The sequence below is a fragment of the Pteropus medius genome, unplaced genomic scaffold (genome assembly GCF_902729225.1).
Source record: "Pteropus medius unplaced genomic scaffold, Ma_sr-lr_union100, whole genome shotgun sequence".
NCBI classification, from domain to species: Eukaryota; Metazoa; Chordata; class Mammalia; order Chiroptera; family Pteropodidae; genus Pteropus; species Pteropus medius.
Window position 1 is genome coordinate 780,368 of NW_024344434.1, and position 26,691 is coordinate 807,058.

Consider the following 26,691-nt stretch of genomic DNA (forward strand, 5'->3'; position numbering starts at 1 on the left):
TACATCGATTCATGCAAATCTGTCCTATCTGAAGATTAATGCTAAAAACTGCATATTTGAAAAGGCCTAGGTAGGAATAAATAATCTACAGACATTCACATCAAACAAAATTACAATGGAAAGTACTAAATGTATTTGTGGTAGCTTTAAGATTTTAATTTCCCATCAAATTATACAGTATACCAAAACATCTATTCCTAAAGTAAAAATGCTTAATAATCACAACAATCTGAAGTGATCTGTGTTAATACAACTATATTATGAAACAGTCTGGCGAGTTTTAAAAATTCTTTCATAAAAATATGCTCGGCCTTATGCTCTCATTCAGACAAAATTTAACTCTACTCCATGAAAATCTACTCTTAAGAAAAATTTTGTAACTTCTACCCTATTCCGTAAAAATAAGCCACATACACACCCCCCAAAGAAAACCACACTGATTTTCTAAGAGATAATGTTTAGTTTGAGAAAAGACTGCTTCTTCTATATGAGGACTGTAAATAGTCTCTCTCAACACTTCTGAATCCTAGTTAAGCTCTATTTTAGAAAAACTGTAACTGAATTCAGAAAATATTTCAACTGCTAACATATTTCACTTAAAGAAATTAAAGAACCGCAAATTAGGTAATAGATGTGGCAGTATTTTCAAAGCACTACACAAATACAAGCTTATGTACCGTTATTTAAAAACCTTACTCCTCCCTCCCATACTTGATTCCATGAAGAACACATAGATTTTACTAAGAAATGGCTGGGACTAATCCATGAGTCTCTCCTTTCCATTATTCTAACATCCAACACATCAAATCCAGCTGATTCAACCTTCAAACTGTACCTAGAGTTTAACAACTCTCCATCTACTCTGCCAGAGCCTCTTAATTGCTATCTCTGCTTTTTTTTTTCAAAGCAAACGAATTTCAGTTTGTTTTTATTTCAGGTTCACTGTTTCCCTTATATTTTATCAGTTAGAATAAACAGTCAAAACGTGTCAGGAAATAAATCAAGTCGTTCATCAGAAAATAAAATTTTGTTGGTTTTTCCACGTGATTAAGTATTATAGGTCTACTAACAAAAATGAAAAATCAATACTTGTATATTCCAAATTTTCCAAGTTTCTCCACTTCACATTTTAATTATTAGTTTAAATTCATACAATCACTATGTAAAGTAACTAAGTATATGATTCAAAATATATTTCTTTATGATGGTTTGAAAATTTGTGGTAGTTGGTTTTCAATTACTAGACATCTATGAAGATCTCATCAGTGCTAGCCAGTTAATTAGAAAAAATATGACGAGTAGTACTATGATGGAAATTTCAAAATATTTAATAGGGAGAAAACAATGTACTAAGAGTGAAATATATTTCGTTTAATTAGAATATACATTGCCTTCTAATCCAGCTAATATACTTCAGTCAGCAGCAAACTGAAGCCGTATATTATCAATGATCTCTCAGATCACTCTTAAGTATATAATCTGGGTTACATTAAATAACCTTATTTAGGTAACCACTTTAAATATTTGTAGACTCAAGTACTTCTTAAAGTTTTCAGTTACTGATTTTCAAATCTTTGTAGGTATAAGCCTCTCAGAAAGGCAAGCATAATCAGGTTTCCTGCCCATTTGGTCTTTTCCTTTGATAACCACCCATGTTACTCTTACAGCCTGTCAATTAGCATTTAATGAGAACCTGCTGTGGGGCTAAGGCCTCTAACAGGGCCTAGAACCAAACAAAAGGTTAGGTTTGCCTAGAGAAGCTTACAATCAAGTTGGTGGTTTTCATGAGCATAAGTTAGCATAGGTTTGCTTGATTTTGTTTATCAACAGCAATGACAAAGATGTTTTTCTAGAGGTAGCACTGGCTTTGACACTTCCCTTCAGCTGATACTAATAAAAAAATAATGACAAAGTTTATACAGAATCCCAGTAGGACAGTCTCCAGAAGTTTGCATAACCATAGATCAGATTTATAATAAAAAGTACTGGAATGTTTCTTAATTAGCCACACATTAAGCTAAAATGTGTTAGAATTCTTCACGTTTTAAGAGTAAAATTTCAGGACATACTTGTGATCTCTTCTAACAAGTAAGACAGGAGGGAAGTTTTGAGTGAGGATTTCCAACCAAGCCATGTACAACCAATCTGATATAGATCCTTTTCTTGCCACCAGAAGGCTCAGGACTATGAGATTAGCAGTTCTTGAATGCTCCTTTAAGAATTCAGCCAAACTCGGCAGTAACTCTTTTCTTGACTGCTTCCAATTCTGCATCTGTCCCTGTTTCTTAACACCTCTTCATCCTCCATCTAAAAGCCAGAGTAGTCTTTTAAAACATAATGTCTCTTCTTTGCTTAATATCTCTTGACAATTTCTCAATGCAAGGTTCAAAGTCCTTAGCACGATCTCTTTATACCTCTTACTCAATTTACTAAGCTCCAGCTATAATGGCCCCCTTTCTGTTACTCAAAAGATGCCATCCTAGGGTCTTCAATTTCAAGTTTCCTTATGCATAGAATGTCCTTCTCCAGGTTTCCCATGGCTGAGTCCTTTCATTACCTGTGCCACCTCCTCGGAAAGGTCTTCATTGACTACTCTATTAAAAGTATGTCAAAAAGCTTCTATTTACTTAGAAACAGGCAAGGAACACTGAATTCTTTCATAACATTTTTTTTTCACTGTAATATGTTTGGTTTACATTTTTATTGCCTATCTCTTTCATTACATTATGAACTCTATGAGGTAAGGGATAAAATTTGATTCATTCAAAGCTGAACAGTCAGAACCTAGCACAGGACTTGGCATATAATATCAATTTTAAATATTTGGTGAAGGACTGACTAAACCTGTTGAATGACTCAACAGTCGGCGGGGGTGGGGGAGTGGGGTGTGCGCCAATAATCAGCTGGTTTTCACTCCTACTTAATATATTTGTTTCCCTTATATATTCACATGTTATCTATCTTTCTACCCATCTATTAAGCTAGTGATTTTGTTCTTCAGTATTTATAAGAAAAGTTGTAAATTACTTTCATTTTAATACTTGTCTAAAATCAAAATTTGGGATCAGTTCATCTATATAAAGCTTGCCTCCTTAATTCAGTTTCCCTTAAAAATATTCTGATATCAGAGATAGAAACACATTTACATACACGAATAGATGTGTTAAACTGACATGGCTTAGAAGGAATACAATGATAAACACTGGGAAATTCAAAAGACTTCATCAATGATGTTAATGAGATAGGACTCAGGATCTTGGCTTAAGCCAAGAAGATGGAGCAATGCTATAATGAGCACTACTAGACAGTAAAGATAGTGTTCATAGTAAAAACACACTGTCAAAAGAAAAACAAAGGAAAAAAATAACACATAAAGAAGTTCTACAAATCAATAAGAAAAAGATCAACACTAATAGAAAAACAGGCAAAGAATAAGAATAGAAAGTTCACAGAAAAGGAAATATTTTTTGATATTTTTTAATTGCAAGTAACTGAAACCACTTAAGTATATGAAAATATATATAACCTTGATCATATTTAGAGAAATATAAAAGTAATCTACTTTAGGTTATCATTTTTCAACAACACTGGCAAATATTAAAACTTTTAATGATATATCACAATGGCAAGAATGTGAGGAAAATAGGCACATACATAGCTTATGAGAATATAAACTGTACCATCTCAATGCAGGACAATTTGGCAATATTTATCAAAATACAAAATGCGTATGACCATAGATCTAGCATTATTCTTATACAGAATTTTATTGAGATATATTTCACGCAATATAAAATCCATTATTTTAAAATGCACACTTCAGTGTACTACTTTATTATATTAAGTTGTACAATCATCAACACTAAATAATGTCAGAATATTTGCATTACCCCCCTGACAAAATCCTGTTTCTATTAGTAGCCAGTCCCAATGCTCCACTAGCCATAGCTCTTACCAACTTCTCATCTACTTACTGTCTTTATGAATTTGCATATTTTGGACATTTAATGTGAATGCAATCATACAATAGGTGGTCTTTTGTGTCTAGCTTCTTTCACTTAGTCCACTAGACCCAATTATCCATGGGGGATACATTCCAAGACCCCCACTGGATGCCTGAAACTGGAGATAGTACCAAACCCTATATGTACTATGTCCTTTCCTATGTATACATACCTATGATAAAGTTCAATTTATAAATAAGGTACAGTAAGAAATTAAAAACAATAATAATGAAATAGAACAATTACAACAATATACTGTAATGAAAGTTATGTAAATTTGGTCTCTCTTTCAAAATATTTTGTTACACTATACTCACCCTTCTTGTGATTATGTGAGCTGATACAATGCCTGTGTGATAAGATGAAGTGAGGTGAATGACATAGGCATTGTGATGTACCGTTAAGCTACTACTGACCTTCTGATGATATGTCAGAAGGAGGATCATCTGCTTCAGGTCATCCTGGATCACAAGCTATGAGCAACTACTAAGTGACTAACAGGTGGATAATGTATACAGTATGGATATGCTGAACAAAAGGATAACTAACATGCAAGGTTGGGATGGCATGAGATTTCATCACACAACTCAAAATGGTGTGCAACTTTAAGTTATGAATTTTTTATTTTTGTGATTTTCCAAGTAATATTTTTTGATCGCAAGTAACAGAAACCATGGAAAGCAAAACCACAGATAAGGGGGAACTACTGTACAATGTTTTCAAGGTTCATCCGTGTTGTAGTATGCAACAATACTTCATTCCATTTTATAACTGACATTTGGGTTTCTATCTTTTGGCTATCATGAATAATAATGCTATGAACACTTGTATACAAGTTTTTCTGTAAATAAATGTTTCAATTTTCTCAGATATTTGTGGAGGAGCAGTATTGTTTGGTCATATGGTAACACTATATATAATTTTTAAAAGAATTGCCAAATTCATTTTCATAGTGGCTGTAACTTTTTACATTCCTACTATGTATGAAGGTTCTTATTTCTTTGCATCCTCATCAATACTTGTTCTTAACTATCTTTTTAATTATAGCCCTCCTACCAGGTGTGAAGTAATATGGTGTTCCATTTTATTGCTGGATAATATTCCATTTTATAGATATATCACTTTTAGTTCATTCATTCATTAGTTGATGAACATCTGAGTTATTTCTTTGTACTTTTAACTATTATGAATAATGCTAATATGAATATCTGAGTACTAACTTTTGTGGACATGTTTTTAATTCTATTGGGTATATATCTGGGAGGGAAATTGCTTACAGTAACTTTTCTGTTACAGCTTAGAAACAAGTATTGTAAGCCCTCTAATTTTGTTCTTATACAAATGGGCACTGAGAGTATATCACTACCTATATTTAGTCACATACCATATTTACTGTGCTAAAATTTCTTGTACCAATTGAATTACTGTGGTATATCTGAGATAAGATTAATTGTTTGCAATGCAATACATGTAAGTTTAAAATGTGGTATTTTATGAGAAATGATTAATACCTAGTACGTATTAATAGCTCATAGAGAGGTTCCAGTTCAAGATGTAGGAAGATCCTAAACACACCTACTTCCATGGACACACTGAATTTAAAAGCTATATACAGAACAATTCCCGCTAAAAACAACCCAAAAAATTACTGAGCAACTTTTACACATAGGATGAATAAGAAAAAACCCACACAGAAGCGAGTAGGAGAGGCTGAAACACAATCTTACCATAAACCCCACCCTAACATGGCAACCTGCAGTCAAGAGGGAACTCACAACCCTGGGCTTCTGCCTGAAGAGCAAAGGGTTTGAACCACACATAAGGACCCTAACTTTTAAGACCTGCAACTGAGAAATGAGCCCCTAAAACTTATAGCTCTGAAGGCCAATGGGGCTTGTGATCATAAGACCTGTACAACTATAGAGAATTGAGAAACCGTTCTTAAAGGGCTCATGCCCACTCACCCACCCATCCCAGTGCACCGAGAAGAGGCAGCTGACTGAACACTGTCCAGATTTTCTATGAAAGCAGCTTATTTGATTATCCAAAAGCATGGGCCTCAAGGGAAGGTACCTAATTTAATACATATCTAGGGGCCTACTGAAATACTCTCCAAAGATTGGAGGCTGGCAGGCAGGCAGTCTTTTCATTTTCCCTCTGCTTCATACCAGGTTGCAGGTATCTCTCAGGAAAGGGGTTGTATATTCTTCATCTGGTGCCCTAATTTTTACAGTTGCCACCCAGGAGATAACTCTAAATTGCTTGGCTCTGGTGGCCAGTGGGGCTCCACCTTGCAGGTCCCACAGTAATGTTAACAAACAGAAAGAGTTCTTAACCAGGGCATTGCAGTCGGGCAACAGATTGAGACACCTGTGCCTCAGTCTTTCTGTGAAAAGAGCCTATGAGCTTATCTTCATAGCTGTGGCTGGAGGAGCAGGCATATAAACACATATCTAAAGCCCAACTATAATCCTTTCCAGAGACCACAGAGGGAGGATGCTATCTTTGAGCTCTGCCTCTGCTGCACTCCAGACCACCAGTGTCTATTGAAGGAGAGCATGTACATGTATCTGATGCTATTTTTGTGGCTGCCACTCAGAGGATGCATGGTTTTGGTAGCCAACGTGCATTCATGGGTCCCATGGGACTGAGGGGCAGGCCTCTTGTTTAGCACATACCTAAGAGCCTATTTAGGTCTCTCCAGGAAAGAAGGTGGATGCATGTGACCTTTGTGCTCTCCCTCTGTCCTGCACCAGGCTGTTGGTGTCTCTGAGAAAGGAGTTGGTATACACATCTGATGCCGTGACTTATGTGTCTGCTACCCAGAGGACACATACTTTTATAGCTCTAGTGACCAGTGGTAGGCTTGGGTTCATGGGTTCAACAGGACAGTAGCAAACAAACAAACAAAAAGGTCTTAACTGCCTATCACTCCAGGGCTCAGCACAAAGGGAGCAGACAGAAATGCCTATCTCCCAATTTTCCCAAGAAAGAAGTATTAGTTGCATACTTTAAAAGTTGCTGCCTGAGAGTCTGGATTCCAATGAGGTGGAAACTAGGTGCTGACTGAGATCCTCCCATTTGGGACAATGGCTGGCCTTAGCACACCCTTAACTACCGGGAGCTACTAAAAATAAAATAGGCTGTTTGAACAATCATAAATGCTTAAGAAACAACCAAGAGCTAGGGCCAGGTTGAAATGATAAGGTTCATCTCCTTCAAGCCTGGAAGAGGTAGCTGTTTTAGCTAATGCATAGCAAATAACACATAAGAGTCAAAGAAAATGAAGAAATAGAGAAATATGTTCCAAATGAAAGAATAAGATAGAGGCTCAGAAAAAGACTTTAATGAAATGGAGATACGTGATTTACCTGCTAGAGTTTAAAAGAGGTCAGAGAGATGTTTAATGAGCTCAAGAGAAGAACAGATGAATACAGTGAGAATTTCAACAAAGAAAAAGAAAACATTAAAAAGTATAAATAGAAGTCATAGAGCTGAAGATCACAGTAACTTAAATAAACAAACAAACAAAAAAACCAATAGAGAGGTTCAACAACAGACTAAATGGATCAATGAACTCGAAGACAGGGCAGTGGAAATCACTCAATCTGAAGAGCAAAAATGAAAAAGAATGAAAAAGAGTTAAGATAGCTTAGAGGACTTATGGGACAACATCAAGTGGACCAACATTCATATCATAGGGGTTTCAAAAGTAGAAAAATGAGAGAAAGAGGCAGAAAACTTATTTGAAGAAGTAATGGCTGAAAACTCCCTTAATCTGCAAAGAAAACAGGCATACAGGAAAAACAGGAATCCCAGAGAGTTCCAGAGAAGACGAAACCAAAGAGACTCACATTAAGACACGTTTTAATTAAAGGGTCACAAGTTAAAGACAAGGAAAGATTCTTAAAAATAGCAAGAAAAAAACAATGTGTTATGTAAAAAGGAAACCTCTGCAAGCCTATAAGCAGATTTTTCAGTAGAAATTTTTCAGGTTAGAAGGGAGTGGCATAATAAATTCCAAGTGCTGAAAGAAAAAGACTGCCAACCAAGAATACTCTACCCAGGAAAGTTGTCCTTCAGAACTGAAGGTAAAAGAGTTTGCACACAAGCGAAAGCAAGAAAGAGTTCATCACCATCAAACCAGCCTTACACGAAATGTTAATGGGACTTTTAAAAGTTGAAACGAAAGGGCACTAATTAGTGACAGGAAAACATATAAAGTATAAATCCACTGGTACAGATAAATATATAGTAAAATTCAGAATAATCTAATGTTGTAAAGGTGGTCAAATATGTGGTGGCAGAAAGAAATCTACCTATAGGAAGTGAACACACGGTGTAAATATATATAGGCCTTATGGTTAAAGTGAAAAAAAAAAAAGCTAGTATGAAGGTTAAAAGACAAAACCAGTTAAAAATAAATATACTCACAATAGTTTAATTGATACACAAGGTAAAAAGATATAGACTATGACATCAAAAGCACGAAATGTGAAGGGGGAGTAAAAATGTAGAGGTTTAGAATGTGTTTAAACTTAAGTTTTTATCAATTTAAAATGGACTGTTAATATAAATTGTTTTATGTAAGCATATAGTAGATACACGAAAGATAAAAAGAAAGGAATCTAAGCCTATCACTATGGAAAAATCATTGAGAAAGAAAACAATTAACAAATGATAATAATTACATACCTACCAATAATTATTTTAAATGTAAATGGACTAACTTCACCAATCAAAATACACAGAGTGGCTGAGCAGATTTAAAAAAAAAAAAACAAGACCTATCTATATGCCACCTATAAAAGACTAACTTCAGATGTAAGGACATATACAAACTGAAAATTAAAGGAAGGGAAAAGAGACCCACATTAAAACACATTATAACTAAAGTGCCAAAAATTAAAGACAAGCAAGGAATCTTAAAAACAGCAAGGAAAAAAAATGTTATATAAGAAGGAAATCTTTTTCCTTGCAAGTGGAAACCAAAGAAAAACCAGGTAGCTCTACCTATATAAGACAAAATAAACCTTGACACAAAGACTGTAATACAAGACAAAGAAACTCATTATGTAATGATAAAGGGTTCAGTCCAATAAGAGGATATGTGCGAACATTTATGCACTTAACATAGGACACCTAAATAGATAAAGCAAATATTAACAGACCTAAAGGAAGAAATAGACAGCATTACAAAAATAGTAGGGTGCTTTAATAACTCACTTTCATCAATGGGTAGATTATCCAGACAGAAAATCAATAAGGAAACGGCTGATAACAAAGTGTTGGTGAGGAAAGAGAGCCCTTGTGCACTTGTGGTAGGAATTTAAATTGCTGCAGTTATTATGGAAAACAATATGGAGGTTCCTCAAAAAATTAAAAATAGAAATACCATATGACCCAGCAATTCCATTTCTGATATTTATTCAAAGGAAATGAAAATATCAACTTGAAAAGATGTTTGTATCACCATGTTCACTGCAGCATTATTTACAATAGATATAGAAGCAACCTAAGTGTCCATCAATAGATAAATGTATAAAATTTGGTATATACAAAAAATGGAATAGTGTTCAGCATAAAAAAGAAAGAAACTTTGCCATTTGCAACAACTTGGATAGACCTTGAAGGCAGAGAAAGACAACAACCATGTGACCTCATTTTTTTATTACTATGAAAAAAGCAACCTATTTTGGAAAAGATAAATTACAGTTGACCCTTGAACAATGCAAAAGTTAGGGGCCCTGGCCAGCCACACAGCTGAAATCCATATATGACTTAAGTCAGCCCTCCACATATGCAGATTCTCAACTGTGGATCAATACTGTTGATCCTTCAACAACATGGGATTGAATTGCATGGCTCCAACTGTAAGTGAATCTGCACAGTTCAAACTCATGTTGTTCAGGGTCAACTGTATATAGAGAGAAAAGAGGAGAGAAGAAAAAGAGAAGAGAGGGAAAATAGAGAGGAAGGAAGGAAGGGAGGGAGGGGAAGGAAAGGAAGGACAGGAAAGAGGAGACAGAGAAAGAAAATACAACAAATATACTTAACAAGAAGTACATGCACAAGAGTAAAGAACAAATATTAATGACTATGATGGAAAACCAAATAGGTAACAGACTGGAAATATTGGTAAGATTAAAAGAAAATTTTTTTAAGTAAGCTTGTTTAAAGTAATTAACTAAAAACAGTTCAGGGTTCCTACTGTAAACTACCTGACCTTGAAAGAAAATAATACACAGCCATACATTTACCTCCTTATTTATCTTTTCTCAGTATCACTTTTGATACTAAGTAGTTTACACTCTCATTCTTGGTATCACGTTTGAGATGTATATTTCGTCCTAAAATAATTCATTATTTGCAGCCTATTGTATATGGAGCACTGTGCCAGGTATCAGGGTGACACAAAGATAAAGACTAGCCTCAAGAATTTGGAGTCATGAAACGTATCAGATCAAGAAAGTATTATAACTATCACAGGATACAAGAGAAAGAGGTACATTGTACCTGGAGATGGTGGTGGTGAGGAAAGGTTTTAGAAAGAAAGTGACTTTTGAGTCTTAAAAAATATGAGGTTAAAGTGGAAACGTGAAGGGTGAGGAATGAGGAATGCAGCTTAAGGTAGAAGTAAGACATTCCAGGAAGAAAAAGCATGCATATACAAGATAGCACAGATCAAGTAACTAAATATTAAACTGTAAAAGGTTCCATTTTCTATCCTTTTTCAGAAACCTAGATGCCATTACTTGTCCTGATGGTAGCTATTTGATATTAACTTTTTCTTCTCTTATAGGTCAGTCCTATTTCTTGTTATAAATCAGGTTAGAAAGTTGGGATAAAGAGAAACATTAACAACTTTTGATTCTGTGTGACTTGAGCATCTTCCACATAAAGGAATACTGGAGACTTATCATGTGCAAGCTTAGTTTCCTTGTTGATCTTTATTCTAACTAAAATCCAGCCATAAAAGTAAATAAAAGATAGTCTCAACAGCACAGCAGAAAAAAAAGGTAGAAAAATTTAGATTTGACCACAACTTTGCCCCTCAATAGTTGTGCTACCCTGGGTAGATTTACACACACACACACTCACCACCACCACCCCTTCCCAGTGCCAGAAAACTGGTGAGGCCTGAAATGAATCATGGCCTGAGCATTTTCCCCATAACAGCTTCCCCTAAACTTTAAGAGTCTCTTTCTTCATCTGTAAAATCAGGTGACCAAACCAAATGGTGGCTGTGAATGTTGGCCAATGAGTATCAAACTCACAAAGGGAAATTTTAGTGGATGCATAGTAACATCTAATTATGCTTTTATTCTATATTTCCCTGATGCACATGTGTTTAGTAGATGTCCTCTATCAGAGTGAGGATATCCCTTTCTTTTCCAAGTTTCTTGAGAGTTTTCAGCCTATTGTATATGTTGAGTTTTATTCTATGTAAATTATGCCTTAATTACACTGATTAAAAAAACAACCTATATCTAACAGCAGACTCAATGGAACACTAAATACTCTCCTCCTCAGACAGGGAACAGGGCTAAGTAGTCTGTTCCCATCATTTCTATTCATCATCGTCCTGGTTTAGCCATATAACAATTAATGAAAAAATAATGGGAAAAAAGAATACAGACTGCAAAAGAAGAAGTTAAACTGTCCCTATTCTGATATGACGCGGTTTAGAAAGAAAATCCTAAGGAATTAATAAAAAAATACTAGACGTAATAAGTGAATTTAGCAAGATCTTAGGATACAAGGTTAATATAGAATCAATTGTATATCCTGAGATTTATCTCAGGAATACAAAACTGGTTTAAAATGTGAAAATAAATGTAATTTACCTTATGTTTACATAATAATCTACATAGAAAATCCTATGGAAGTTGAAACATTAACTAGTATTGAAAAGTGAATTTAGAAAGGTTGCAATATAATCAATACACAAAATAAATGGTATTTCTATATGCAAAAAGGGGTAACTGAAAAAAAAAACCAATAATACTATTTGCATGGTTCTGCCAAAGACAGAATCTGAGATATTAATCTTGATTTCTCTTTCCTTCATGAACCTACTCTACCTTAATCAAACCAACAAGTTCTGTTGACTTTATCTCCTAAATATCTCCAGCACTTACCCACTTTCCTTCATCTCCCACAATCATCATTTTTTTCCTAATGAAATCCGGCCCTAATACTGAAACCAGACCCTAATACTTTTCCTCTCCTAATTTTAGTGTCATTCAGGAGATAACAGGCCTCCTCACAGCTCTTAGGAGACTACCAGACCAAGCCAGATCAGGCTGGTCCCAGAGGCTTGAAAGGGTGTAGTTAGCAGCTAAATAACCCTAAGCTGACCTCAGGAGCACAGCAGAACCAAAATTCACAGAATTTAAGTAGCAGAGAAGCTACTTTTACCACACAGCGCCCTTTAAGAAGTTAGGAGGTCAGTCAATAAGAAAGATCTGGTGCAGTGACCAAATTTGGACACAAAATAGGACTGATAAATCAAACTCTGCCAGATTTTAATTTCCTGGTTCTGTGTGGCCCCTTCCACATCCCTAACCTTAGGTGGCTTAGCTCCAAGACTACCTAATCAGACCCCCTGAATTTGAATTAATAAATATGTATAACCTCTCCTTACCCTCACCTCTTAAAACTGATCCCAAATCCTTTGTCAAGAGAGACTAATTTGAGCTTCATCTCTGGTCTACTCATTCAGCTGGCCTGACATATAAATCTCATTTCTCTGCAAACCCTGCTGCCTCAAACTTTTGGCTTCTCTGTAAGTGGCCCACAAGGAACTCACCTTTGTTCGGTAACACTAGTAACTTCATTATTGCAACAATCTCCTAATTGTCTATTTGCCACTGGCTAAACTGTAACCAGAGTGATATGTCTAAAATACAAGTCTCATGTTACTTATGTAAATAAATCCTTACAGGTGAGTATAATCTTTTAATAGATTAAAAGGCACTTCATGACCTGATGAACTGCTCAAACCTTATACCATATGCTCTTCTTGCTCTGCATTCCATTGATGAGATTTTTTTCAGTCCCTCAAATGCAGCATTCCTCTCTCTTTGCCCTAGAACTTTGCACGTGATGCCAATTCTCTCTGAAAGACTTCTCTGCACCCCAGATCTGTTCATCATTCTTTCCCCAAATGGAACAAGGTTAAAAGAGACCACAAGTAAAAATTTAACGTTTGGCAGGCTACCAAAGAGATTTATACAATAGCTAATAAAAGCCCAAATTAAAGTATTACAGTAGAAACAGATGAAAGAAATATGAGAAATACTGACATGAAATAAAAGCAAGCATTTTAGCAATCATGTTCACTTTGTACTAAAACATGGCTTGTTGATATAAGAGTAATCCTCTCTGTGACTTTTGCTATATTTCTTCAAACCTGATGAAATAATTTTAAAACTTTTGAGTTATGTAAAAGGAATCTTCAAAGGATAGACCAAGTTATTCTATATGAATTATTTCTTACTTCAGTTATGTTACTTAACATTAATCCTATTGCGTTAGTGCAGAGATTTTTCAAAATGTGGTTCCATAAACTAACAGCATCAGCATTATAGGAGAACTTGCTTGAAATGCACATTATTGAGCTCCACATTACACTTTCTGAATCAGAAACTCTAGGTAGAGGGCCCAGAAATCTGTATTTTCACAGACCTTCAGGTGATCCTGATATAAATTCAAGTTTAACTTATAACCACAAGGTTAGTGCATATGGAAATAGTTGTAAATCAGAAAAATATCACAACCACAATACAAACTACCAGAAGGATGAAACTGAATAAAAACAAGTCAAAAGTAAGTGATGATCTACTCTTTATTTGACTGAAGTACACTGTAATTCGCTTTGGGGGCAAAAAAAAAAAAAGAAAAGAAAAGTAAAAGTACATATGAATAATATAATCTCAAGGCTCTGAAAAATATCATGCGGATTAAGGCCACTAAGGAACAGCCACCTTTAAATGCTTAAAAACTAAAGAAATTGTGCATAGTGAATTATAACCACATTACTCATTATTTTGCTTACTCGCTCAAACATTTACTGAATACTATTATTATACAAGACATTATATAAGAGCAAAAGCGATAAATAGGTTTTAAATGAAAACGACAAATTTCAAAAAGTCAAAGCTTTCTTTAAGGAATTTTGTTTGCCGTACTGGAACTCATTACCAAGGAAGATTCTAAAGAAAAAAATAGTCAACTATGATTCTATTTTTGTTATGTACAAGATCACAATAAAACCTTAGGTGCTTTTTTTAGTTTATTATAAGTCAAATTAATTTAACTTCAATGTGTGTCTAAGGCAATATTAGTTCTGATCCTCTAAAACTAATATATATAATATACACATGCAACATATACATATGTATAATAGATAAGCTTTAAGATGAAAAAACTCTGAGCTAAGGATTGACAAGACTTAATCCTTTTAGAATATTACCAAATACCTTTGATCACTGCTGGTAATTTTATTGCATGGTTACTGCCTCTCCTCAATATGTTCATTTTTATAAGTCCTGTGCATCTATATCATCATCTTTTGGGAAGTAACATTTTGCCATAGGGAGACTATAGGATTTTGAATCAGATAGATATGAGTTTAAATCCTTTCTCAGCTGCTTGTCTGTGTCATTAAATAAGTTTCATTAGCCTCAGTTTTTCATCTTCAAAAGAATTTTGATGATACTTTCATAAGATTATGTGAATTTGGTTTACTAACAAGTCCACAAGAGATGTTTCATAAATGTTACTCCCTTACTCTCTTCTCCTTTTAAGAATGGCATTCCATTCCCTCGATACATTATTTATCCTTAAAGTCTTGATATATTTCATTTTGACAATCAGAAACGAGACACTACTTATAACATTTATGCTGTAAAGGTCCTTCCTTGGACACATTTTGGCATTTCACAGGTTTTCTGAATATTTAAATATTGAAATTGTAGTGCTATGAAAGACTTGCATGGGGAGTTAGGAAACCCACGTCTTGTTCCATTAATGACAGCAAGTAGCTCAGGCTTCAATCTCCTTAGACTGAGATAATTTCTTATGAAAAATAAGGGTGTTAGACAAGATAACCTCTAAGGCTTTGGGTCTTTCAAATTCTATAATTCTAATTTCAGGGGAAGAATAATTTTGGATCATTAGTAATTGGACCTGGGAATATATCTTATTTAGGAAGGAATGCTTAAGATAGAAAAGTAAGACAAAGAAAAAGTAGGAGACAGAAGAAAGATCAACCCAGATCAAAATACCTCTGCTTACCGACATTCATCCTGCTGTAATGGTTTTAGAACAGAAATGCCTTCTTGCATACAAATTTATGTGATATAATTATTATCTCGTAATACATATGATCTCAATTTGTTCTTCTAGAATACTTCCTCACGGATGCTGGTTTTTCACACTCATGACAGTGAACATGGTGGTAAGTAGCTGGTGTCTTTCTCACTTGTTGTCTTGTCACTTCTCCAATCTAAAGACGGGCTTTATAGCTAAGAGGGTTATGAGAGTCAGCAAGATAATCTAAGAATTATCTTTTCTTTAAACCTCAGTGTTGCTCATACTGAGGTATGGCAGATACCTTTCTGGTGTTTGCCTGGTTTACGATTTATCTTCCTGGAAAAGCTTGCCTTATTGACATTTCTACTCACTTCCATTTCAACATGTGTTTATTTATCAAGAAATAACACTACTCCTCTAGGCCCTCAGAAAAGCTCAAGTCATCTGGTAAAGGCATCAAAGTATGAGGAAAGTTTATGTTTTAGGTCAGTACAAAAGGATTTATTTCTCCTGAGACTAGCTGGCCAGAGAACCACTTTTTCAGTCTCTCAATTTTTCTAAACTACACAAAATGTTTCCTTCAAAATAGTCATTCTCCTGTACTAATCGAAAAGGATATATTACTTTGTAAAAGAACTCTCTATAATCATATAAATTTACAAAGAATTCAACATTGTTCATCATATGCTTTCTTCTATTTCAACATTTACCACATGCTATCTTCTATTTTTATGATGTGATCTTTCCAATAAAAAGAATCATGATTATAATTACTAAGGAATTAGTAACAATCTAAAAAACTTAATAACGTCCAAGAATTGAAGAGCTCTGAAATATAATCACTATCTCATTTGGGAGGGTTTCCACTGAATCTTCCTACTTGGAATACTTATACTTAAGAAATTATGAATTTTGGTTAAAAACAGCTCACCATGAATGTCACAAAAACCTTATTTCATTTCAATGCAGGATAATTTATGTAAGACTCAAGATACATTAATGTTTTAAAATATTTTAATATTAAATTAATGTTTTAATTTATGTAATACTCAAGAGACATTAATGTTTTAAAATATTTTAATATTAAATTAATATTTTACTTTTTATGCCCAATTTTCTCTCTTTAAGTCAAGAGTCATGAATTAGATTTACTTCTTAGTTGTCTGAGACACATAAAGAAACTAGCACTAGATTTACAGACTGACTTATAATTATAAAAACCTTAAGGAAATAACCTTACAGATTAAAACATCAAGAAAGCGAGGAACAAAGGAAAAGAATTACCTCTAATCATTCAAATTAATACTTTTTAAAAAGTCACTAAATCACTGAACATTATAAATCAGAAAGTATTTTATATTACGAACAGAGAGAAAAGCTAAAATAAAGATGAACAAAAGCTTAAACTTACTGGGTTATCTGTAGAATCATCAGCCAACTGTAAACCAAAATAGTCACGCTCAGTCAAATCAAGATGCTTGAAGACTATATCCAACAAAACTTGCCCCAGGTCATGTTTCTAGAAGAAAAATAAAAGAAAATCAACACTGACAGGCTATATACGCTTTCAGATTTTTAATCTCTTGGACTTTTCTTCTATTAAATTGGCAACTGTTTCCATACTAATGACTTGGTTGAAAATAAAGACTTCATAAAAATCAGTTTGACTTTAGGCAAACTAATTCAAAGAGACATAATAAATATGAAGATATAAGGAAAACCTTTGATTGAAAATGGCTTCTGCTTTCAGGCCAATATCATGGTGTTTTGTAAATTTCATATTCTTGTCACATTAACTCATATATATATCCAAGTCACTTGTCTTGTTTTATTCTTAGGTTTAAATAACGACTAGAAAGTAACATATTTGACTACAATTTAAAACTTGTGTCTAAAATTAATATCACAAAAAAGCAAACAAAAATGGTGAAAATTATTTGTAGCAAACTGACAAAAGATTAATATTTTAATTATAAACATATTGAGAGAACTTTAGAAAAATATCTCATTATATCCTCATACCAATTCTATCATGTAGGCGTTATTTATTATACTGCTATTTTAGTAAGAGTAACTGTAACTTTCCTAAGTTCCACAGCTACTAAGATGTGGTAAAAGGTATGGTTAGATACTTCCCTGAAGAAAATATGAAACTAATAAATAAAAACTTGGAGAAATAATAAACATGTTTAGTAATAAAAGAAATCAAAGTGGAAAACTATAATGACAACAATCCAAAAAGACTTCCAATAAGTAAGATAAAAAATACTTATTGCTGGTAATACTGTAGATAGATACAACCTGTTGGGAATGCGTTTGGAAATATTAAGCAAAAGCAATAATGATAGTGACTACTTCCAGCATCCTAACCTAAGTGAAAAGTAAAATCCAATATTGAGGGAAATATACGCCAATATGTTCAGCTGAAGTATTATTTGTATAAGAAAATATTAGAAAACACGTGCTAGTAAATATTAGAAAACAAATGTTAGTAAATAGTGGTATATTTTACCACTAAATTTTCCTCATTAAATGAGCTACAGCTGTTTGGTCTCTTCCAGCTACAAGTTAGAATCAAAACTCCAAACTGAAACAATATGAACATATATTTTTTTCATATAATAGAAAGTACAGAGGAACAAGAAGACTCCAGAGATGGCCAATTTCAGCAGATGAGAAATATAATCAAGTACCAGGTTTCTTTCCATCTCTCTTATTCACATTCCTATTGTTGGCTGCATTTTAAGCTATAAGCAAGATGGTCATAGCAATATCAAAATTTATACCCTTACATGACAATGTTTTAAAGAACAACCTTCCTTGTAAGGTTACCTTACAAAGAGCTTCCCTTCACGTCTTACTGGTCAGACTGAGTCAAAGGTTATTTGCAAAACTCATCAATGGCAGGGAAGTATGTGCTTCAAAGAATGCTTCACAATGGTTGTTCCCATTCGAATTATCTGTGAATATTTTTTATATTGATGCAAGTCACTCTCCCACCCTCTCCCATTCTCATTAAGTTGGTCCAGGATGGAGATGAATCTTTATAAAAAGCTACTAAAGTAACTCTAATGTAATCTTCCAGAGACTAAGATAGAGTAGACCCATTTCTCCCTATATCTCCAGCTAAGTGAAACTTAAAAAAAAAATTAAAAACAAAAAAATCTCTGAAAGGTGAAAAGAAGCTGGTAACTTGGCTAGGGAATTCCTTGAGTTTTCTTTCCATTTCTTTTTATTGAGGTAAAATTCACATAATATAAAGTTAACCATTTTAAAGTGTGCCATTCAGTGGCATTTAGCACCTTCATAATATTGTGCAACCATCATCTCTATCTAGTTTCAAAACAATGTCATCCTTTCAAAGAATACTGTACCTATTAAACAGTATTCCTTCCCCCAGGCCCTAGCAACCACTAATCTGCTTTTTGTCTCAATGGATTTACCTATTCTGGATATTTCATATAAATGGGATAGAGCAATGTGTGACCTTTTTTGTGTTTGGCTTCTTTCACTTAGCGTAATGTTTTCAAGGTTCATCCACGCTGTAACATATAACCACACTTAATTTCCTTTTTGTTGTTAAATAATATTCCATTTATATGGATATATCACAATTTGTTTATCTGTTGGAAATTTGGATTGTTTCCACTTTTGGGTACTGTGGATAATGCTGCCACAAACACTGGTATACAAGTATCTGAATATCTGCTTTCAATTCTTTGGGGTATATATATATATAGAAGTGAAATGAATGGATCATATAGAAATTCTGTTTAACTTTTTGAGGAACCATCAAACTCCTTTTTACAGCAGCTGTAACCATTTTACGTTCCCATCAGCAATGCACAAGAGGTTAAACTTCTCCACAGCCTTGCCAACATTTATTTTCTATTCTTCTGATTAAAGCCATTCCAGTGGGTATGAAGTGGTACTTCATTGTGGTTTTGATTTGCATTTCTACAATAATGAATGATGTTGAGCATTTTTCTCATGTGCTTGTTGGCCATTTTTATAAGCTTTGTAGATATGTCTAATCAAGTCCTCTGCCCATTTTTAAAATGAAGTTGATAATCTCTTTATTATCAAGTTCTAAGAGTTCTTTTTATATTCTGGACACTAGATCCTTACTGGATATATGACATGCAAATATTTTCTCCCATTTTGTAAGTTGTCTTCATTTTCTTTGGTGTCATATCTAAGAATTCATTGCTAAATCCAAGGTTATGAAGAATTATCCACATACTATTTTCTAAAAGTTTTATAGTTTTAACTCTTACTCTTAGTTCTCTCAGTCTTTCTGAGTTTCCTTGAAATAAAATCCTAGACAGATGCCCATAATAAACCGCATGTGGAACTGATTCAAAGTAAAAGAGCAAAAGGTTTAAAAACTTAATTACAGTGTGGAACACATGCACGATTTTCAGTTAGGTCTCTGGATAAGACAAACACACAAACACACTCACACTCACATGTAGTAGACCAAAATAGTAATGCAGAGGTTCTGGAAACCAAAAGTCATTAGAACCACAACCGACAAAAGTAGGCCACGACTCGTATGCTACCAAAGTGAATCCCTGCTACAAAGAAGACTAAATACAGTCCAAAGTCTTACATTGCCCCAAATGTTTACATAATCCATTAGAAATGGAAGGGGAAAAAAAACAGAAATGAAAACATAAAAAAAATCAATGGCAAATTTAAGCTCTAACATACAAATAATTACATGAAAGTAAATAGCCTAAATATGTGAATAAAAAGCAGAGGCTGAGAGAGTAGGAAAAGAACCAAGGTACAACTATATATTGTCTAAAAGAAACTTCTTCAAATATAATTATGTATGTAAGTTTGAAGCAAAGGGATAGAAAAAGATATAACATGCAAATATTATTTTTAAAAAGGAGACAAGACCAGATAATTTAATCAGGGGAAAAGGAAACTACAAAACATTCATGTACAAAAGAACATAGCTGAAAAATAAATAAAACTAAAATTAACGGAACAGGAAAACTAGAAAATAGAAAAAGCATAAATTTAACTAGAAATATTGATAATTTAGCAATTGCTAGAATTACGAAACTGAGTATCAGCCAGAATATAGAAGTCAACAACATCAACTAACAGGATCTAACTGACATTTATATGATACTCTACTCAACAGAATACCCATTTTTTTAAGTGTCTATGGAACATTCACAAGATTATATCCTGGGTCATTAAATAAACTGAAAACAACTGAAATCATATACAGTATGTTCCATAAACACGATGACACCAATAATAAAAAAAAAACCACACTTAATACATTAGACACTGTTGCAAGTGTACATGTATTGACACATCCAATAATAAAAATAGCCAACACTTATTAGACATTGTTGCAAGAGTACATGTATTGACACATTTAATTATCCTAACAATCCTATGAGGTAAGTACAATTAAGAATCGTTACAGAGTCCAGAGGAAACATGGCTTAGTGAGAAACGTCCCCAGATTGCTCCCCTCGAAACAACAATAAGCTGAATATCTAAAACTGAACAAAAAATACCCAAACTGCACACCAGCATGTCTGAGCGTGGGATCTGCGCATAAGAGCTAACACAGGTCAGAACCCCGGGTGCTAGGTGGTGGACTGTGAGAAATAAAGAAGCTGCTTCTCACAGCTGTCAGCTCCTGGGAGGGATAGGGAGAGGAGAGAAGGTGCGGCGACTTCCCTGAACAGCCCTTCCTGAGAGAGTTTGGAGTTCCACACAGCAAGCAGTAGGGCCCCGCCATCAGGGTAGAAAGCAGAGAAGCGGACGGCAAACAAACAACAGTTGATTTTTACAGGCCGCGTTGCAAAACTGAGGCTAAGCCGCAGCCCCCAACCCCTAAACCCCAAACCCCAATCCAGAGGGCCCCTCCCCCTATACCCTCTAAGACCAGTCACCGTGGAACCCCAGGAGAATTTGAGCAAACACTAACAAAACAGTTGCTAACACAGACAGGGACTGAAACTGAGGGTAGCAAACATGATTAAATATCTACAAGCAAATAAAGGCATTATATAGAGGCATTATTAAGGCTTTATATAAAGCAGCAACCCAAGAGGCTTAGACGCGACCTACTGGAAACCAAAAGAAAAGCACCTTCTTTGCAACAGACTAAAGAGACTTTTATATAATAAATCTTCTCACTGGAAAAAAAGCAGAATACATTTCCATTAATGCTCAAGCGAAGAAACAGTCCATTAAACACCATGAAAAACCAACGTGACAAGGCATCTCAGAAAGAAAGAGAAAAATCTCCAGAAAATAAGCTTACAGACATAGAAATATGCAACTTAAATGACAGAGAATTCAGGATGGTACCTCTGAAAAAACTCAGTGAGTTCTGAAATGAGTCATATCAATAATTTCAGGAACTGAAAATACAACTAGATGAGCAGAGCAAAGAGACTGAACCCCTCAAAAACAACAGAATAGAACTTCTGGAGATAAAAAAGAAACACACTGCAAGAGTTGAAAAATGAAATAGCAAGCTTGGGAAAGAGAGTCGACCAAACGGAGGAAAGGATCAGTGATATCGCAGACAGAAATCTATAACTAAATCAGAAGGAAGAAGAGAGAAACCAAAGAATGAAAAAGAATGAAAGAGAAATACAAGAACTAGCTGATACCATCGGGAGACAAAACATAAGAATGGGTATTCTTGAAGGCGAGGAAACGGAGTAGGGACTAGAAAGCATTTTTAAACAAATAGTTGACAAGAATTTCCCAAGTTTAAGGAATGAGCTGGAGCTTGGAATTCAAGAAATCAACAGAATACCAATTATCTCAACCCAAAAAGGCCTTCGCCAAGACACATTGTATTAAAATTATCAAAAATCAATGACAAAGACAGAATTCTCAGGGCAGCCAGGGAGAAGAAAATGGTAACTTATATAGGAAAACCCATGAGATTATCATAGAACTTCTCAGCACAGACCTTACAAGCCAGAAAGGAATGGAATCAAATATTTAAACTATTAAGTGAAAGAAATTACCAGCCTAGAATAATGCATGCAACAAAGCTCTCCTTTAGATATGAAGGAGAAATAAAGACCTTTTCAGACATACAAAAATTGAGGGAATTCTCCACTATGAGGCCTGCGTACAGGAAATCCTGAAAGGGGTCAGCTCACCTAAAACAAAATGACCAAAAAACCCCAAAAAAACAAAAAAACCATAATTAGGAGTAAAGTGACTATCAGGCAAATCGAAGCAGAGAAGTGCAACTCTTACTAAGAACAGGGCATTATAAGCTTAAATAATAAGAAGAGAATTGCTACAGCAAGATAGTAATGAATGTTCAGCATACGTAGGCACAAACTGAGACAACAGCAGAAAAGGGGAGGATTTGAAAATCTAAAATCACAAAGGGAAAATGGAGATAAGGCACACGCAGAAGAAAATGGACTAATATATATAGTATTATATATATTATATATATTATACTATATATATATATATATATATATATATGCGCTATCCTCTGCATACTCGTAATAGTAACCAAACGCCAAAGAACTGAAATATACAACATAAAACAAGAAGAACCAGAGGGAAAACACACAAAAGCCAACCAAAATAAAGAAAACAGAAACACAAGGAAAAGGAAACAGTGGAAACACCGAGCTACCAGAAAGCAAAAGATAAAATGGCTTTAAGAAGAAATGGTTATATTTCAATAATCACCCTAAATGTTAATTAACTGAACTCAACAATAAAAAGGCACAGAGTTGCAGAATGGATCAAAAACAAAACCCAACCATATGCTGCCTCCAGGAGACACATCTCAGCTCCAAAGACAAATACAGACTCAAAGTGAAAGGGTAGAAAATGATATTCCAAGCAAAAGGCATTCAGAGAAAAGTGGGAGTAGCGGTACTAAATCAGACGAAATACTTCAAGATAAAAAAGGTAAAGAAAGATACTGAGAGACACTTAATAATGATAAAGAGAATCATGCACCAAGGAGACATAACACTTATGAATATCTATGCTCCTAATCAGGGAGCTCCGAAATATGTAAAGCAATTACTAACAGAACTAAAGGGAGAAAAAGACCAAAACACTATCGTAGTAAGGGACCTAATACCCCACTGTCAGATATGGATAGATTATCCAAACAGAAAATCAATAAAGAAATAACATCCTTAAATGACACATTAGACCAACTGGACATGAATGCCATTTACAGAGCCTTCCATCCCAAACAGCTGCTTCTACATTCTTCTCTAGTGCACATGGAATATTCTCAAGGATTGACCACATACTGGGACACAGATATAGCCTCAACAAATATAATAGGGTTGAAATCATACTAACTATATTCTTTGATCATAATGTTTTGCAACTAGAGATCAACTACAAAAAGAAAGCCGGAAGAACCACAAATACATGGAGATGAAACGACATGCTACTGAAGAATAGCTGGATCAGAGAAGAATTAAAAAGAGACCAAGAGATACACTGAAACGAATGATAAAGATAATACAACATATCAAAACTTTTGGGACACAACAAAAGCGGTAATAAGGAAAGTTCATATTATTACAGGCCTAGCTCCAAAAACAAGAACGAGCCCAAATAAACAACCTAATGCTTCATCTTAAAAAACCAGAAAAGGAAGAACAAATAAAACCTAAAGTCAGCAAAAAGAAAGAATCAAAATTAGAGTAGAAATAAATAAAACTGAAAACAACAAAAAAAAAATACAATAGAGGAAATAAATGCAACAAAGAGCTGGTTCTTTGAGAAGGTTAATAAAATTGACAAAACTCTGGCTAGATTCACTAAAGAAAAAAAGAGAAAGGGCACAAATAAAATCAGGGTTGAAAGATGGGAAATTATGACTGACATTGCAGAAATACAAAGGATCATACGAGTATACTATGAAAAAGTATGTAACACCAAATTTAATTACCTAGAAGAAATGGACTTAGAAAAATACAATCTTCCTAGACTGAATCAAGAAGAACTGGACAATCTAATTAGACCGATCAGCAGTATGGAAATCGAAACAATCATCAAAAACCTACCAAAAAGTAAAAAGTCCAGGACCAGATGGCTTCAACAGTGAATTCTACCAAATATTACTCTGATACCAAAACTTGGTAAAGTTAACACAAAAAAAGAAAACTACAGACCGATATCTCTTATGAACACACATGCAAAAATCCTAAGTAAGATACTACCGAACCAAATACAACAACATATTAAAAAGATTATATACCACAATCACGTAGGCAGGGGCACAGGGATGGTTCAACATACGTAAATCAATTAATGTGCTACATCACATAAACAAATTAAAAAATAAGAATCATATGATCATATCAATAGACGTAGAAAAAGCCTTCGACAAAATACAACATCCATTTATGATCAAAATACTTCACAAAATCGTACAGAAAGTACCTTTAACATAATAAAGGCCATATGTGACAAACTCTCAGCCAACATTAAACTAATGGTGAAAAACTAAAAACCTTCCCTCTAAGATCAGGAACAAGGCAAGGCTGTCCACTACCATCACTGTTATTCAATATAACATTGGAGGTCTTAGTACAATCAGACAAGAGAAAGATATAAAAGGCATCCAAATAGGAAACAAAGTCAAACTATATGTGGATGACATGATTTATATAGAAAACCCTCAAGATTCCACAAGAACACTACTAGAAACAATAAGCAAATACAATAACGTTTCTGGATACAAAATCAACTTTCAAAAATCCATAGCGTTCCTATACTCTAATAATGAAGTGTCAGAAAAAGAAGCGGAAAAAATAATTCCTTTTGTAACTACAACAACAACAAAAATACCTAGGAATAAATCTAACAAAACATGTGAAGGACCTATATAATGAAAACTATAAGACCCTATTAAAAGAAATTGAAGAAGATATAAAGAAATGGAAAGAGATTCTGTGTTCTTGGATTGGAAGAATCAACATAGTTAAAATGACCATATTATCTAAAGCATTATACAGATTTAATGCAATCTCCATCAAAATAGAACAAAAAATTATCAGATTTGTATGGAAGCACAAAAAATCCTGAATTACCAAAGCCATCCTGAGAAAAAAGAACGAGGCTGGAGGCATCACTCTGCCCAATTTCAAATTATACTACAAAGCAACAGTAATCAAAATGGCATGGTATTGGCAGCAAAACAGACACACGGACCAGTGGAATCAAGAGTCCAAAGTAAACCCATATTTATATGAGCTAATAAATTTGACAAAAATGCCAAAACAGACAGTGGAGAAAGGAAAGCCTCTTCAATAAATAGTGCTGGGAAAACTGGAAAGCCACCTGCAAAACAATGAAACTAGACTGTTGATCTATCACCACACATCAAAATTAACTCAAAATGGATTAAAGATCTGAATATAAGACCCAAAACAATAAAGGGCATAGAAGAAAGCAGAGGAACTAAACTCAAGGATCTTGGATTTAAAGAGGATTTTATGAATTTGACCTTGAAGGTAAGGGAAGTAAAAGCAAAAATAAATGAACAGGACTACATCAAACTAAAAAGTTTCTGCTCAGCAAAAGAAACCAACAATAAGGTAAAGAGACAACCATCCAAGTGGAAAAATATATTTGCAAGCAACGCCTCCGATAAGGGCCTTAATACAAAGAACTCATACAACTCAATAACAACAAAAAAAGCAAATGATTCAATCAGAAAATGGGCAGAGGACCTGAACAGACACTTCTCCCAAGAAGACATACAAATGGCCAACAAACATGAAAAGATGCTCAACATCGCTAGCTATTAGGGAAATGCAAATCAAAACCACAATGAGATACTATCTCACACCTGTTAGAATGGCTATATAATCAACAGGAGAAGTAATAACAAATGCTGGAGAGGATGCGGGGAAAAAGGAACCCTCATACACTGCTCGTGGGACTGCAAAGTGGTACAGCCTCTGTGGAAAACAGTATGGAGGTTCCTCAAAATACTAAGAATTGATCTACCATGTGATCCAGCCATCCCTCTCCTGGATATTTACCCCAAAGAATTGAAAACTCATATCTGAAAAGATATTTGCACATTGATGTTCATAGCAGCATTATTCACAGTGGCCAGGACATGGAAGCAACTGAAGTGTCCTACGATAGATGATTGGCTAAAGAAGCTATGGTACATATATACAACGGAATATTACTCAGCCACAGGAAGAGATGAAATACTGCCATTTGTGACAACATGGACGAACCTCGAGATAATCATGCTAAGCAAGATAAGCCAGACCAAAAAAGTTGAAAATCACATAATATCACTTATATGTGGGATATAAACCTAAAAGCAACAAATGAACAGGACAGACAAACA

The 26,691-nt window shown here is 34.4% G+C and overlaps 1 protein-coding gene across 8 annotated transcripts in view; it reads right to left on the reverse strand.

The window, feature by feature from the left end:
- PTPN4 (protein tyrosine phosphatase non-receptor type 4) overlaps positions 1-26,691 on the reverse strand; it is a 188,049-nt gene that overhangs the window by 107,201 nt on the left and 54,157 nt on the right. For 6 of the 8 annotated variants that reach the window (XM_039872656.1, XM_039872652.1, XM_039872651.1 and 3 more), the window contains one exon: positions 16,735-16,842. In XM_039872656.1, coding sequence (XP_039728590.1) covers positions 16,735-16,842 — 108 coding nt within the window. Of the gene's footprint in view, positions 1-15,305; positions 15,536-16,734; positions 16,843-26,691 lie in introns of those variants that run through there. The other 2 variants (XM_039872658.1, XM_039872657.1) reach the window with 1 other exon arrangement.